Source organism: Prionailurus bengalensis, chromosome F2, assembly GCF_016509475.1.
Source record: "Prionailurus bengalensis isolate Pbe53 chromosome F2, Fcat_Pben_1.1_paternal_pri, whole genome shotgun sequence".
Classification (NCBI taxonomy): domain Eukaryota; kingdom Metazoa; phylum Chordata; class Mammalia; order Carnivora; family Felidae; genus Prionailurus; species Prionailurus bengalensis.
In genome coordinates, this window is record NC_057353.1 from 64,343,147 (window position 1) to 64,359,813 (window position 16,667).

Genomic DNA, 16,667 nt, shown 5'->3' on the forward strand with positions numbered 1-16,667 from the left:
GTGCTCATCCCAAAAGGTGCCCTCCTCAATACCCATCACCCACCCTCTCCTCCCTCCCACCCCCCATCAACCCTCAGTTTGTTCTCAGTTTTTAACAGTCTCTTATGCTTTGGCTCTCTCCCACTCTAACCTCTTTTCTTTTTTTTTTCTTTTTTCCTCCCCCTCCCCCATGGGTTCCTGTTAAGTTTCTCAGGATCCACATAAGAGTGAAACCATATGGTATCTGTCTTTCTCTGTATGGCTTATTTCACTTAGCATCACACTCTCCAGTTCCATCCACGTTGCTACAAAAGGCCATATTTCATTTTTTCTCATTGCCACGTAATATTCCATTATGTACATAAACCACAATTTCTTTATCCATTCATCAGTTGATGGACATTTAGGCTCTTTCCATAATTTGGCTATTGTTGAGAGTGCTGCTATGAACATTGGGGTACAAGTGGCCCTATGCATCAGTACTCCTGTATCCCTTGGATAAATTCCTAGCAGTGCTATTGCTGGGTCATAGGGTAGGTCTATTTTTAATTTTCTGAGGAACCTCCACACTGCTTTCCAGAGCGGCTGCACCAATTTGCATTCCCACCAACAGTGCAAGAGGGTTCCCGTTTCTCCACATCCTCTCCAGCATCTATAGTCTCCTGATTTGTTCATTTTGGCCACTCTGACTGGCGTGAGGTGATACCTGAGTGTGGTTTTGATTTGTATTTCCCTGATAAGGAGCGACGCTGAACATCTTTTCATGTGCCTGTTGGCCATCCGGATGTCTTCTTTAGAGAAGTGTCTATTCATGTTTTCTGCCCATTTCTTCACTGGGTTATTTGTTTTTCGGGTGTGGAGTTTGGTGAGCTCTTTATAGATTTTGGATACTAGCCCTTTGTCCGATATGTCATTTGCGAATATCTTTTCCCATTCCGTTGGTTGCCTTTTAGTTTTGTTGGTTGTTTCCTTTGCTGTGCAGAAGCTTTTTATCTTCATACGGTCCCAGTAATTCACTTTTGCTTTTAATTCCCTTGCCTTTGGGGATGTGTCGAGTAAGAGATTGCTACGGCTGAGGTCAGAGAGGTCTTTTCCTGCTTTCTCCTCTAAGGTTTTGATGGTTTCCTGTCTCACATTTAGGTCCTTTATCCATTTTGAGTTTATTTTTGTGAATGGTGTGAGAAAGTGGTCTAGTTTCAACCTTCTGCATGTTGCTGTCCAGTTCTCCCAGCACCATTTGTTAAAGAGGCTGTCTTTTTTCCATTGGATGTTCTTTCCTGCTTTGTCAAAGATGAGTTGGCCATACGTTTGTGGGTCTAGTTCTGGGGTTTCTATTCTATTCCATTGGTCTATGTGTCTGTTTTTGTGCCATCACCTTTCATTTCTTAACCTTCTTATGAATTTAGTGACTGGCACTTCATCATTGTGATTTCCATTTGTTTTGAGTGGGGAGGTTAACATGTATGTTTAATGCACCATCATCTTGAACTAGAAGCTTGTTTGTCATTCAAGATCTAGATCAAATACCACCTTTCTCTTAAGTTGTTCATAAATGTTGCAACTCAGTGTTCTCTTTCTTCATTAAGCACCCAAGGACTATATCATTACTTCCTTCATGAAACTTGTTTTATTGTACTTTTTATACCTCATTCTGCATTGGTGTATCTGTCTCCTTTCACTGCCCTCACCTCCTTCCTCCTACTCAAGGCATACCTGTATACTAAATTACAAGCAGTGATGATGAGTCTATACATTATCATCAGTGAACTCTTTTTAGTATCTCACGATGATATTTACAAAGTCATTGCTCAAATACTTATGAGTGTATCACCATATGGGGAGATATCATCGAATTCTTGATTAGGAACAAAAGTTATGTTGCAGATATTCAGATTTGTATTTTGTTAAAACAGGCTTAACTGGATCATTAAGGAATATCCCGTAGTGAAATTCAGAAGTCATAAGAATTTGGCTTTGGACAAACTCACCTGTTGTGTGACTTTGTTGCCTCATCTTTAAGATAAGAATAACAGGGGCGCCTGGGTGGCTCAGTCGGTTGAGCGTCCGACTTCGGCTCAGGTCACGATCTCTCGGTCCGTGAGTTCGAGCCCCACGTCAGGCTCTGGGCTGATGGCTCAGAGCCTGGAGCCTGCTTCCGATTCTGTGTCTCCCTCTCTCTCTGCCCCTCCCCCGTTCACGCTCTGTCTCTCTCTGTCTTAAAAATAAATAAATGTTAAAAAAAAAAATTTAAGATAAGAATAACAATCCCAGTTCTGCTTCAAAGTTGTCAGTGTTTAATGAGATAATGTATGAAAAAATACTTTGTAACCTTGAAAACACTGAACAAAATAAAGTGCTATTATTTAATTTATTTATTTAGTTATTTTAACCTAAGTCCTATCCTGTATATATTTTAGCTATATCTTGGTGGTGTAATTTATCATAAACTGGACTTTTAAATTGCTTTGGGAGGCACCTGAACGGTTCATTTGGTTGAGCATTTGGCTCCTGATTTTGGCTCAGGTCATGACCTTGTGGTCCAGGGTATTGAGCTCCTCATAGGGCTCTGTGCTGACAACATGGAGCCTGCTTGCGATTCTCTCTCTCTCCCTCTCTCTCTCTGCCCCTTCCTTGCTCATGTATATGTGTGTGTGTGTGTGTGTGTGTGTGTGCATGCGTGCATATGCACGCATGCTCTATTTCTCAAAAACTTAAAAAAAATTTAAAATATTGCTTTGATATCCTTGTGTCCAGGGTTCTATGTAAATGCAAATTATACACATCCCCATTGCATCTAGCCTGTAAGATGACTGGGAGTTATATTCATTAAGAAACCTTTGTGAGTCACTGTTAGAGAATAGCTATGTAGAAATTAAATTAAACTCATAATGTAGCTCCTGCCCTCCTAGGGAATGAAGTTTAGAGAAAATATTTGTGTATTTTCTTGTTTCACTCTTTTTATTAGATTTATATTTTCAATTTAAAAATAAAGGGGATAGGAGGGGGAGAGGGGCACTGTTGGTAGATTATTGATCTTTAATGTATAGAAATAGGAGTCTAAAACCATAATGTCAACATTTTAATCATATAATCGCCACTAAAAATGCTGGATTGGAGTAATAAAATAATCAGGGAATAGGTGAATTACTATGAAGTCAGGAAATTAATTTTCTGTGCAGGTATTGAAAGATTTGCACTTTGGTGACAGAGCAGTAGCATGATCTGTGATAGTGCTTGATAAAACCGTTAGCATTCTCTGGAACTACAGTATTTTCCTTTTTCTAGTTTTTAAACTTCTGTGAGTTTTTGGGTCCTTCGCAGAGTGATAGAGTAGAAATAGTACCTAATTCAGAGTCACTCTAGTTCTGACTGTCATTTTATTTTATTTTTAATTTTTTTTTAACGTTTATTTATTTTTGAGACAGAGAGAGACAGAGCATGAATGGGGGAGGGGCAGAGAGAGAGGGAGACACAGAATCTGAAACAGGCTCCAGGCTCTGAGCAGTCAGCACAGAGCCTGACGTGGGGCTCAAACCCACGGACCGCGAGATCATGACCTGAGCCGAAGTCGGACGCTTAACCGACTGAGCCACCCAGGCGCCCCCTGACTGTCATTTTAAATGGCTGTGTCACCCTGGGCTTATGGCTTGTAATGCAAGCCAATGTGTGTTAGTATCTTTATCTGAAAATTAGTAATAATGATTGTTTTCTGGGCTTGGTATGCTGACTTTCGCTTTAGAAAGTACTTATTTTCAGGTGGTAACTTCATTTTGAGAGAAGAACTATTCTGTCTTTGTTAAGGAAATTTGTGAGGATTAAGAACATATTGTATGTAAAGTAGTTTGAGAAGTATAAACTCTTGTATATATTTCAACTGTAATAATGATTCAGTGCTTATTCATAATGTTATAACCATGGCTAAGAGAAACCTTGGGGAGATTTCTGATTACTGTCTCATTTCATGGTTGTGCCTCAGGTAATCTTTCAAATTCATAGAAAATTGGAACATTTAGTCCCTACTGTCAAAATTTACGAGATTATGGGGTTTCCGAACGTACAAAAAAGTTTAGATTTAAGTTTTATAGAATTGATAACTTCACACTCCTAAATAATCATGCCATCACTTATAAAGAATAGAATTATGTTTATATTAGTTAAGTAGTAGCATTATTGCTGTGGTAACTGCAAGTTTCACCGTGACCTACAGGTTTTTAAAAATATACTTGTATACTAAATGATTCACAAAGATTTTACATTATTTTCTTTCCTAAATAATAATTCTGTAGTTTTCTTTGTCTGTTGTTCTCGTTTCTGCTCACATCACCTTTTCCTGACTACGGTGAATTCTAATCCATTTTTAATTAATCTACATAACACTATTTCTCAGAACTGGCTCATTACCTCGTTCATCTGAACAGTTGCTGGGCCACAAAGAGGGTCCACGGGATTCAGTCACCTTATTGGATGCTAAGGAATTGCTGAAATTCTTTACTTCAGATGGATTACCAGTTGGAGATCTTCAACCTTTACAGATTCAAAAGGGGTAAGTTATAAACTTGTAATTGCCAGTTAACTTCTTAAAAATCATTTGTAAAGCACATTGCATCTCATTTCTTTAGTCAGTTGATGCCCTCTGCTGCTTAGGCAAAATTCTCAAGGATGATCCCAGTGTTTCTCACATTTTACCTTAGCCAATGTGCTACTGTTTTGTGGTATTGGATATAGGGAAAACAAGAAAGCAACCTCTGTTTACTCCCTGTAGAAGTCAGTAGCTTCTACTTTGTATACAAAGGACAATGCTTATTTAGAAAGAATTATAATTTGACTTGTAAAAAAGTTTTAATTCTTTTATCTGCGTTATTCTTTGGTTTTGATTTTGCCATTACCTGTCATGACACTGTCAGTCATGCCCAATATTAGCAAAAAGCACAGCCTTTCAACTGAAGAGAATGGAAAAGTACAATAAAAATGTTTTTGAAACTGTAATATTACTAAGAACTCAGTGTCTATATGAATAGTTTATAACTGATTTGACTTCCAAGACAACTTCCATTAAGTTACTAGTTAATATAATACTGGATGTTGCTAAAGTTGACTTAATGAATAGGTAAAATTGTGATATCGGTTACTCATGAGATTTGAATCATTTGTTCACCATCCCGATTTCTTTTTAATGTTAGTCCATTATTTTGAAAACCTCCCAGAGGACCTTAAAAATTATAGATCACTTTAATCACTTTTACAAAACTTGTTTTGGCAAATATTGATTTTAAAGGTAAATTTTGGAAGGCATTTCTTTCAAGGTAGTTATGTTTCACAAATAATCCCGGAGCTCATTGCCTTTATGTGCATGTTCATGAGAGGGAGGCAGGGAGGGAGAGAGAGGGAGAGAGAAAAGGAACAACTTTGAAAACTTGAGGATCTTAATAATTCTGGGTCTTAATGACTTAATGATCTTAGTGACGTAAAAATTGTGTGATTTTTCCTTCCTCATAACTTTGAGAGATTGATAATCTTTTTCATGGGAATCAAGAAAGTGAAGAATTATATACACATTTTCATTTATTTAGCTATTGGATTATTGTCCTTCCGGATCATTAAATGTGAATTGACAAAGTCAGATGGATTTGCCAAAACTGAATTATATAGATTTTGCTCTTTTGAACAGAATGTCTTTCTAAATGCACTGATGGAGGATATACTCGTAGTGAAGATATACTTTTTTTTTTTTTTTTTTTTTTTTTTTTTTGGTAATTTTCGGGCAATTTACTTAGGAAAATTTGATATGGTTCCTCGGTGTTAGAATGACATCATTATCCAATATATCTTCTATTAATGTTAAAGTCGAACCATGAGCTTTCATAACAATGAATCAAGAACCTGTGGATTCTTACTAAAATGTCTGCATATGCAAGGAGCTGTTGAAATGTTAAAGTATAGGCATGACTCCTGTGTGTATACCAAAGAAATATTAAACACTGACAAAATACATATTTATTGAAACATTTCTTTTAGAAAGAACAAGTTCTGAGTAAAAATTAAAGAAAAACACATAAAGTTGCTAAGAGGGTTGAAATAAGAAATGAGACACATGGGTAAAGGGAAGAAGTGAAATGCTAGGTGCCTGAATTGTTTTATATCAAGAAGTTATTCGTTTAATAATGAGTCATCAAAATACTGGGGTCATTAAATTAGCGTTACTAATTAGTGTTACTTTTTGTGGAACACTTTAAATGGACGCGTTAGAATATAATTCTGTTTTTAGGGCTCATTACTTAGCATATGCCTTACATTTTAATGTAATAATTTCAAATGCTTATTAATAGCAACCTAGGTAATTTTCAGTGGCAAGCGGGCAGTTTTTATTACTAAAGCCATAGGGGGGGAAATGTGAGAGAGCACAAGTATTTATGGTACCGTACAACCTGCTTGCCTTTCTATGTGCCATTTCCAAGTTTTCATTCTATTGACTATGTAAAGGCCACCACTGCATTGTTCTCCCATTCCCATATAACCTATTCTCCATCAGGAACATGATCCTGAGCATTGGAACAGTGCCTCTCAGCTCAGGCAGAGAAGCAGGGGTTGGTGGGAGTGGGCACCTACCAGAATAATCAGAAGAGCTTAACCTAATTGCAGTGACCTTTTTCTTCCTGAGATTTTGATACACCCCTGCAGGTCTGCATGTGGATGGGGTTGAGCATGAATATTTTATGTAAGCTCACCATATGATTAGTTCTCACCTACCTGCTGATTGAAAAACTACTTCAGAAGCAGAATTGAAGTCAGCAGTCTCTGTATCCTCTGGTATTTAACAGGATGCTAACTCTTAAAGTAGGTGTCAAGATGACTGCATTTCCAGGCAAAGAAAAATCTGGATCCCTTATAGTAGGAAGTAAATACTTTGTTACCAAAAATTTCAAATTAACTTTATTCCTCCACAAAAAAGAATTTCACTAAATGCATAAACATTAGGTGACTATACCAGGAAAAAAAATCCTTCAGAGATAATGCAGCTTCTCAAATTTCCACTATAAATCATTTTTCATTCTTGATTTATCCATTTCTCAAAATAGTTTTGTGAAGTAAATAATAAAGAACATCATGACTTCAGAAACTTGAGGCACAGAAAATGCAAGTGACAAACCCACTTAAGGCTTAACTTTGTTTGATTTCCTTCTTAAGCTTTCTGATGTTACTTACACTTTATCCTATAGAAGATTCAATTATGGAGAAGGAAGTCAGATTTCTTCCTTTAGGTAGCTTCTTGAACTTTCTCTTTGTCACTAAATAAACGTTAAATACAAATGAAAAACTTTTTGTTTTAGGGAAAAGACTTTTGTTCTGACACCGGAACTTAGTCCTCGGAAACTTCAGGGTTTACCTTTTGAAAAAGCCTCAGTATGTCATTATCATGGAATTGAGTAAGTTTTTATTTACACCTTACTCTTCTGTGTGTTGCTGATGAAGCTTTTCTTATGTGAGTGTAAAGGTATCTGTACCAAAATGGTATAAATTGAGATACAGAGTCAAAGAGAAAGTCTATCAAAAAGCGTTATAAAGCAAAACAGTGCATACACAAATTAAGAAATTGCCTTCGATTATAAAAAAAAAAGTTATGTGTGATGATTAATCAGTTTTTATAGCATTTAAACATTCTGTTATTAATTACCAGATATTTTAATCAAAATTATTGTGGTCCCTGTGTTATAAATGTGTATTTATACTAGTGGTCACATTAATATTCCCTGTTCACTAATTACATTGTAATTGCTCAGTAACTATTAGATGAAATGTGTTCCCATTTGTAACACATTAATTGTGTATAAATTTTTATAGTATTTTAATTGACCAGTCCGAATACAATTTCAAAGGATTCTTTTGCATAAAGGTATTAAAAGTTTCTGAGCTAATGTGCACATCTACCATTTTCACAAGAACAAGAACTGGAATAATGATGGTAAAATATTTTATGATAAATTTTCAAGCCTTGATGATTCATTTTGCAAAATATTTTACGTGCATAAAGCAAAACTTATTTTCTATTGGTTTTCCATAAGTGAATAAGGACTTGATTTTACCTTAACGTTTAAGAAGCAACTTTATCGGGGCGCCTGGGTGGCGCAGTCGGTTAAGCGTCCGACTTCAGCCAGGTCACGATCTCGCGGCCCGTGAGTTCGAGCCCCGCGTCTTCGAGCCCCGTGTCGGGCTCTGGGCTGATGGCTCAGAGCCTGGAGCCTGTTTCTGATTCTGTGTCTCCCTCTCTCTCTGCCCCTCCCCCGTTCATGCTCTGTCTCTCTGTGTCCCCCAAAAAATAAACGTTGAAAAAAAAATTAAAAAAAAAAAGAAGCAACTTTATCAGTGATCACCTGAAGCATGCTATTTTGATTGGCAATCTAATCATTTTTTTTTTTTTTTATTTTTCTTTCAATGTTTGTGTGAGAGCAAGGGAGAGACAAGTGAGTGGGAGAGGGGCAGAGAAAGAGGGAGGCAGGGAAACCGAAAGAGGCTCCAGACTCTGAGCTGTCAGCAGAGCCCAATGCAAGCTATGCAGGGCTCGAGCCCACGAACCGGAGGATCATGACCTGAGCCCAAGTTGGGCGCTTACCCGACAAAGCCAGCCAGGTGCCCCAGCTTGTAAACTTAATGTTTATTTCACATAAACTTTAAAAATACTTTTCTGAAGGTCATTCACTCAGGGGCTAAAGATACAAAAGATAATTATTTCCCTAAGAAGCATATACTCTGTAGAGGAGAAAGAAAAAAAACACGTAAAGTTAGTAGAATATAAGTAGTGTTAAAATACAGATGTCTGCTGAGTGGATGGAAGAAATAAATGGCAGGAAGTATTTGAGAGTATTTCAAAGAGGAAATCTGAACTAAATTTTAAAGAATGAATGGGAGATTACCTGACAAAAAAGGCAATGTCTGGGTAGCAGCAAAGTGCAGAGGTACAGATTCTAGGAAGTGAAACCACATTTTTGTTTCTGACTAAGAGAGATAAACATTGTTCTGTAATGAGACCAAATCATGACGTCTGAAGGTCACTAGTGACATGGGAGGAAAGTTGATCTTTACTTTTGAGGAGTAAGAAACCTTTATTTTTATTTTTAAAGCATGAGGTTATATGCTTGGGTTTGTGCCATTGGAAGAAATCTCACTGGCTTTTGATAAATTGAGTTGAAGTATTTCAAGCAGGAGATGTTGAAGGACTAAAATACTATCCGGGCAGTGAAAATAGAAAGGAGATTTACAAACTTAAAGCTCTCTAAAGAACTTTAGGCCAAGTAGATGGTGGGGATGAGAAGGAAGGAGATAACAAGAATTTCTTTAGGGTTTCTAGCTTAGACACACTGGAAGGATGTTGGTACAACTGAGAAAATACAGATGGTTACCCAACACGTCATTCTAGGCATATTTAGGTTCCATGCTATATTTGAATAAGATTTATTTCATTTAAAGAGTATGTATGTAAGTTTGACACTAGAGGCAAAATATCCAGTTATTTTCAAGCATCAAAATTAAACTCCCCAGGTGCCAGAAAAAGATACCGCCCTCACTGGTTTTTTTTTCCTCTGTCAACCATTGTTCTGAATGTTTCTGTTTTAACCATTGTTTGGGCCAATCAATTAAAATAAGGAAAACAAGAAAGGTTAAAGAAGTTGTATGTATTGAAAAGGAGACCATAAGAAGTTTTTGTTTTTGTTTTTTGTTTGACAGAGAAGAGACCTGAAAAATTATTAGAAGTGATAGAATTTGAAAAGTGGCCAGTGATGAAACATTTACAAGCCTAGTTTACCTCTCAACCAACCATTTCCCATTTTAAACACTCCAAAAAAAGATCTCATTCAAAATAGCAAATAAAACCATAAATATTAGAAGTATTTTTCCAAGACATATAGAATGGAAAAAATTGCAAATACTCTATATTAGGGGACCTAAAAGCAACGTTGATTACTGAGGGGAAACATCCTTGTTTCCCTATGCACAGATTCCATATTCTAAAGGCATCAGTTCTTCTGGAATACATGTAAATATTTAATATAATTCTTAACCTTGAACCTTTGGATGAAATAATTCTTTAATTTATCTGGTAAGCCTCCTCCCTTTTATTTAAAGAATGAGATACATTTTATCATATAACCAGAAAATGTTATTGTAAAGCTAGACCTAAATAGGAAGTCCAAGGAAAAAAGCAAGTACACATTGGAATTTGATCTAATAGAGGAAGAATTTCAAATCAGAGAGCAAAAAGTGAAATATTCAGTAGATAATAGTGAGAACATGATTAAATACACAAATAAAAATAAATTAATTTAAAATGATTCTTAATTCACACCAAATATCAAAATAAATCCCAGATGTATTCAGAATTAAAAGTGAAAAATTGTGAAAGGAAAGAACTAGCATAAAATGTAGGGGAACATCTGTCCTAAATACAGGGAAGACTTTTTTATTCATTCTTCTAAAAAAGAAAAGAATAATGTCTCCGAATTTTAAAACAGTGGCGTCAGTAATCAACAGAAACAAAAGAAATCCTTAAAGTAAGGATTAAACTGAGGAGAATATTGTTGAACATAAATGAGAAGGTATTTTCTTTTGTGGTTACAGAATGCTTTCAAACCAGTGAGAAAATAAAATAAATGCCCCTGTGGAAAAGCTGGCAAAATCTTGAGCTATGTGTTTATCAAAGAGGAAATACAAATGACTGATACACATGGCAAATTGTTTTTATCAACTCTTCTTTTATTTGCTTTTCAATTGACATCCTTAATGTAAATAGAAACAACGGGGAGGGTGCTTTTCACTTACAAAGTCCCGGTAGTAGTTAAGGAACAGGAAGGAGTAAGCCGGCTTCTAGAAGTGTAATTGTTACACCCTGTGTGGAGGGCTGCTCAGTAATTTAGCAAAACCCACGCAAATGTTTATAACATCAGGTTGATTCATTTAGCCTAATGGAAAAAAAAGTGATGTACACTGAAAGTTGTTATGCAAGGGTATTTTCCACAAGGTTACTTAAAACAAGAAACATTGGAAATGTCTAACTGTAGGGGCTTGGTTCAATACATTATAGTATATCCATAAAATAAAATTCTGTGCAGCCACCAAAGTGGCTAACATTAAAGAAGACTGATGAATATTGACAAGTATATGGAACAATCAGAACTGTCATACGTTGCTGCCGGGGGTATGAAATGATGGATCTACTCCAGAGAAGGATCTGGCAGGTTCGTTATAAAACTAAACATACTCAGATCCTATGGCTCAGCAGTTTCAACACTAGGCATTTTCCTAAGAGAAAGAAATCACAACTCCACAGGAAGACTTGAACAAGATGGTACAGAGCAGTTTTATCCGTAATGGCCCCAGATTGGAAACAGCCTAGGGGTAGGGCAGTACAATGGATAAAAAAGCTGGTGTATGTATGGAAAGCAATACTACAAAAACAACATGCTGTTACATGCAATAACATTGCACTTTTGTCTGTGTGTGGAAAAACAGTTGAAGTAAGAAGTTGAGGACTTTAAAACGAGCAATAGGGAGCTACCCACCCCCATAAACAAACAAATCTTTCTGTGACTCAGTTTCCTTTACATTTGTGGTCCTTAATCTGAGGACATGGAGATCACACTAAGGAAGTTGTTGTAGGAGGTGGGCACAATGAATCCAGAAGATTTGGGTATATAGTGTGGGGGGCCTATTCTATTCAACATGGGTAATGTATCTGCTTGGGACAAAATTCCAGTGGAATTTTAACGTAAACATGAAGCTGAAAGGAGAGTTCTCTCTTTCTCATGTTGCTATAAACTTCTAGACTCCTTGAGCTCTTCTATACCGAGACATAAGGAATATTTGGAAAAAATACATATAAACCATTCAAGTACAAATCGATGTTTTCTTAAGGCAAAATGAAATCTATCCTCTGTTGGCTCATTTGTCTGCTTTTTCACCTATTTTATCCTGGAGTGTTAGGTACCACTGATTGTAAGATGCACTGTTTTCTTTAAGAACAAATTAAACTCTGCTGTCAAACTGTGACAGTTGGCCACACCAGCCTCCTGTTGCTTTCAGATTTCTTTCATCTACCCCAAGAGATCTGGCAGTTTCTCCTGCCTTCATTGACATTGCTTGGTGTGTGCTAGGCAGTACCTTGCCTGTTATGTAGTTACCAAACAAAAATAGCCTCGTCTTCTTGGAGGTATTTTTCTTTCTTTGGATGCATAAAAGCATTTGGTTTTGCAAGAAAATATTAGAAGCGTAAGTCATTCATCCAACTCTGAATATTCACTTCACTAATATCAAATGTGCACCCTGCTATTCTGTTTCTGTTCCTTTCTTATTTACAAAGTACTTTTTGTTTCAGTACCGGATCATTGTATCATCATTTGAAGACATTTTAAATGGCACAGTCCACAGGCACAGTACACATAATTCAGTTGAAGGAATGACATTATGAACAGCTGTGATCAAGAGATGTTAAAACTGGAAGGAAAATATCTGCATGTTAGAATTAAAATCTCAGAGTAGAAAAAAATATTCATTTGTATCTTTTTTCTCAAAAATTTTCTCTGGGCTCATCAGGCATTACATTACCTCTTGCCTACAACATTTCTTAACACTCATGGTTCTTAATTTTGTTCTAGATTCTGTCGGTTGCCCAGAATAGAAATAGGACTCATCAGCGATCATTAGGGTTACTGCTGATTTTTAATGAAATGTGTTTTATTAAACAAGAGACTGGAGAAAGATGTTACAGAACCGAGAGACCCGTTGGGCCCCCAATTTCACATTCTGACTTGGGGGCTCAGTGCTCTCCCCTGTGAAAGCAAACTACTGGGTTAGATCAGAAATTTTCGGTCCTAGCTATGCCTTACAGTCACCTGGACGGCTTTTGAAAAAACGCGCATGACTGGGTTTCACCCCAGACCAGTTAAATCAGAAACCTGGGCATGTGATCTGGTATCTATCTCGTAAAAGCTCTTCTGGTGATTTTAATGGTCAGCCATGGATTGACCGATCCCCAGGCATGATGATTCTTCCAACTTACATAAGATACTACACTAAATTGGTTAAAGTCAGGTTCTGAACTCACCAACCGGGGTCTGAAATCCTGGCGAGGCTGCATATTATCAGCACACTGTAAGGTTTGCTGTGGTAGAAAGTAAACCTGCTGCTGCTGCTGCTGCTGCTGATGATGACGATGATAGGAGCAAGAGCAGCCTACATTTATTCACTGCTTTGCTTGCATGTTCTAGGCACTGATTCTGAGTGCTTACATGTTCCTGTTCAAGGAATCCTCACAGTGGCTCTTGGAGATGACTGGTGTCAATCTCATTTTGCAAATGACGCAGCAGAAGCATAGATAAAAGTTAAGCAATTTGGCCAAGTCCAAACAGCTAATCAGTGGTGGAGCCAGATTTAAATAAATCCAGGGAGTCCGGCTCTTCAAAATCAAATGTGAAAGTGTCACAAGGGATAGAAAAAGTCCTTAAAGCCTCTGTCAGGCAATCAGATGTTAGGGTAATGATATACTTCCTGGGAGTTGAACTAAAAAGCTTATGGACCCAAAGTTCTGATTTTAGGGAACGTCTTAGAATTTTATAAGCCAAGAGGATGGATTGTAAAGAAAGGTTTTAATTTTTATGGTCCACCCATCATGTATGTGAAGCCATTTGTGTTTCCCTGATGCAGCTGTAGCAGGGGAGAAAGGGAAGAAAGAGTATTCCAAGGCTGCATACCTCATAGGTGATTTTCCTGATATGCTTATTTGTTGTACTTAACAACATGTAATTTCTTTATGTCCAGAAGCATTCACTGAGCTAACTTCTCATTGATTCCTTGAATCAGATTTGGCTAGAAACCAGATGCACAGGGACAGTTGAAGTTGTTTGAAGAAAAATCTGTCAATCAGCAGTAAAGGGGGGAAGTGAGTTTCAAAGAAAAATTTTAAATGTTCTGAGCTGTGTTTGGTGAGCCAGTTAGAATACCTTTATACCCTTTTCATCTTTGTGTTGAAAATAAACTTGCCCTTTCTAACAAAAGTCAGCATTTCGTGTTGTTACATATCAACCATACTGAGGAATCAGAGGTTGGTAGAGATTTAAAGAGTATTAAGACAGCAACTCTATTATTTTGAAAATAAGCCAGAGGATTAGCTTAATCTGTTGCCCAGAAATAGTCAAAGAGGAATCAGATCGTACTTCAAAATTTTTAATCTTTTGCCACGTCATCTAGCAGACTAGAAAAAACTGAACTTGTGAGGGAAGTCAGCCGTTTGCTCAACAATTATTAGGAATTTAAAGTAAGAGGTTTTCAAGTGAATGTTCCGCCGTTTCCTAATTGGCAGGGGAAGACCGTTGCCGTCCTGGAGACTGTGATTTTAATGGTCTTTCTCTTGTTCAGATATTGCTTGGATGACCGAAAAGCACTAGAAAGAGACGGGGGATTTTCTGAACTTCAGTCTCGTCTTATTCGTTATGAAACCCAGACCACCTGCACCAGAGAGGGTTTTCCGGTGCCCACGGTGTTGAGCCCTCTTCCATCACCTGCAGTCTTGTCAGAGCCTGGAAGCATCCCTGACGGAGAAGCTCCACAAAGTGAGCTCCGAACTGAAGTGTCTCGATTGAAAAGGAGATCAAAAGATCTAAATTGCCTTTATCCCCCCAAAAGGTGATATGTTAAGTACATAAAAATAGTCTCTTGACAGAAAGTGTTAGTGCCTAGAGTACTCTTTTATGTATTTATTTATTTGACTTTTATTTTTAAAAATTTTTTTGACAGAGAGCAAGAGTGTGAGGGGGGGGGGGAGAGGGGGAGGAGAGAGAGAGAGAGAGAGGATCCCAAGCAAGTTCCATACTCAGTGTGGAGCCAGACACAGGGCTCAGCTCCATCCCGCAGCTCCAGAATCGACCTGAAGAGTTGGATGCTCAACTGACTGAGCCATATTAGTCCTTCCAATTTTTAAGTAGCTTTCTGCATAGATCTTAGATTAATTCCTTCATATCAAGAATTTTGTTTTCATCGTGAGCAGTTGTATTTACGCTTGTAAGTTATAAAAAGACTTGACTTGGAATTTCTTGCTTTCTATGCTAATATACAGTCTGTTAGCATGATGGACCCTAAAGTGGTCAAGCCATGCAACACTCGAGAGCTTACCCAGAAGCAGCAGAACTGCTTTGTGGAAGAGGGGGTTTGGGGATGGCAGCTTTCCTACTGTCTGCCTGCCTCCTCCCACTGCTTTCTGCCTGCCCCGGCCCCTTCAACAGGGACTTCCACTGTTTCACGTAAAATATAGCTTAAAACACTGCATAATATTATACGAAACTTTTCCAGACCCTTTTTTTGCTAGCTAAGGAAAATGTCCAAATACTGGAACAGAAGTTTTCGTAAACACTCTGAATTCTGTTGAATTCGTAGATCTTTAGTACCTTTGTCAAATTTAGGTCTTTGGCATCTACAGCAAGCTTTAAATTTTTATCGTATGTATGTAAATCTTTCAAAAATTAGGAAATATGTTAAAGTGAGACTTTCAGATCCTTTTTTGTTTTGGAGCAGTTAGAAATATTAGAATACTATTTCCCTGATATGGAATAACCAAATTATCATTTTTTTAATTAAAAAATTTTTTCTAATGTTATTTATTTTTGAGAGAGAGACAGAGCATGAGAGGGGGAGGGGCAGAGAGAGAGACACACACACGCAAAATCTGAAGCAGGCTCCAGGCTCTGAGCTGTCAGCACAGAATACGATGTGGGGCTGGAACCCACGAACCTTGAGATCATGACCTGAAGTCAGATGCTTAACCAACTGAGCCACTCAGATGCCCATGTAATAACTAAATTATTTTTATGAGGACTTTATAAATTCATGGTACTTTTTTTTTTTTCACTTCTCAAATTTTATTTTTATTTTTTATTTTTTTTATTTTTTTTTAATGAAATTTATTGACAAATTGGTTTCCATACAACACCCAGTGCTCATCCCAAAGGGTGCCCTCCTCAATACCCATCACCCACCCTCTCCTCCCTCCCACCCCCCATCAACCCTCAGTTTGTTCTCAGTTTTTAAGTCTCTTATGCTTTGGCTCTTTCATGGTACTTTTTATACATGATAAACCTAAAAAGCAAATCTGTTAACATTTCCTATACTGTATTTTGTAGCAATGTTTTTTATTCTGACTTGAGACTAATAATAAGATATGTGTTCTGGAAAAGAAAGAACACTGTGGTCTGTGGGTTAGCAGAATTGAAGGATATGAGACCCTATCTTGTAAAAGGAAATTTAAACATTTTAGAGAGATGGAACCATGATCCAATTTTAGTTTCATTTGTATTTAACACTTATTTTGCCCAGGTAATTGCATGGGTACAATAAGTATAGGTTATGGTTTCTTTGTCAAAATTATCTTTATAGAAAAGCATAAGTACTTATGCTGATTATTAAATTGACAAATATCACCACCTGGAGTTCCAGAGCTGATTGAGGTGAGAAGTTGTAAATTGACAGGGCTGGCAACAGCATACTCCTCGCTGCTTTTCCTCCTAGCTGAAATTCTCGTTTGTTGTTCCTTGCTTTGTATGTTTTAGTCACTCATTTGAAGAACTAAGAAAGCAACTGTATAGTTGTCAGTTACTTAAGGCAGTAGCAGCAAGAAATCTTGTTTGCTTTTCTTAGGTTTATGTTTCAGT

At 37.2% G+C, this 16,667-nt stretch overlaps 1 protein-coding gene across 2 annotated transcripts in view; it reads left to right on the forward strand.

The window, feature by feature from the left end:
- The window catches only part of LOC122495760 (MDM2 binding protein), an 83,280-nt gene that overhangs the window by 60,821 nt on the left and 5,792 nt on the right, over positions 1–16,667 (forward strand). The window contains exons 16-18 of one of the 2 annotated variants that reach the window (XM_043601672.1): positions 4,367–4,522; positions 7,308–7,403; positions 14,383–14,649. In XM_043601672.1, coding sequence (XP_043457607.1) covers positions 4,367–4,522; positions 7,308–7,403; positions 14,383–14,649 — 519 coding nt within the window. The remainder of the gene's footprint in view (positions 1–4,366; positions 4,523–7,307; positions 7,404–14,382; positions 14,650–16,667) is intronic. The other variant, XM_043601673.1, reaches the window with a different exon arrangement.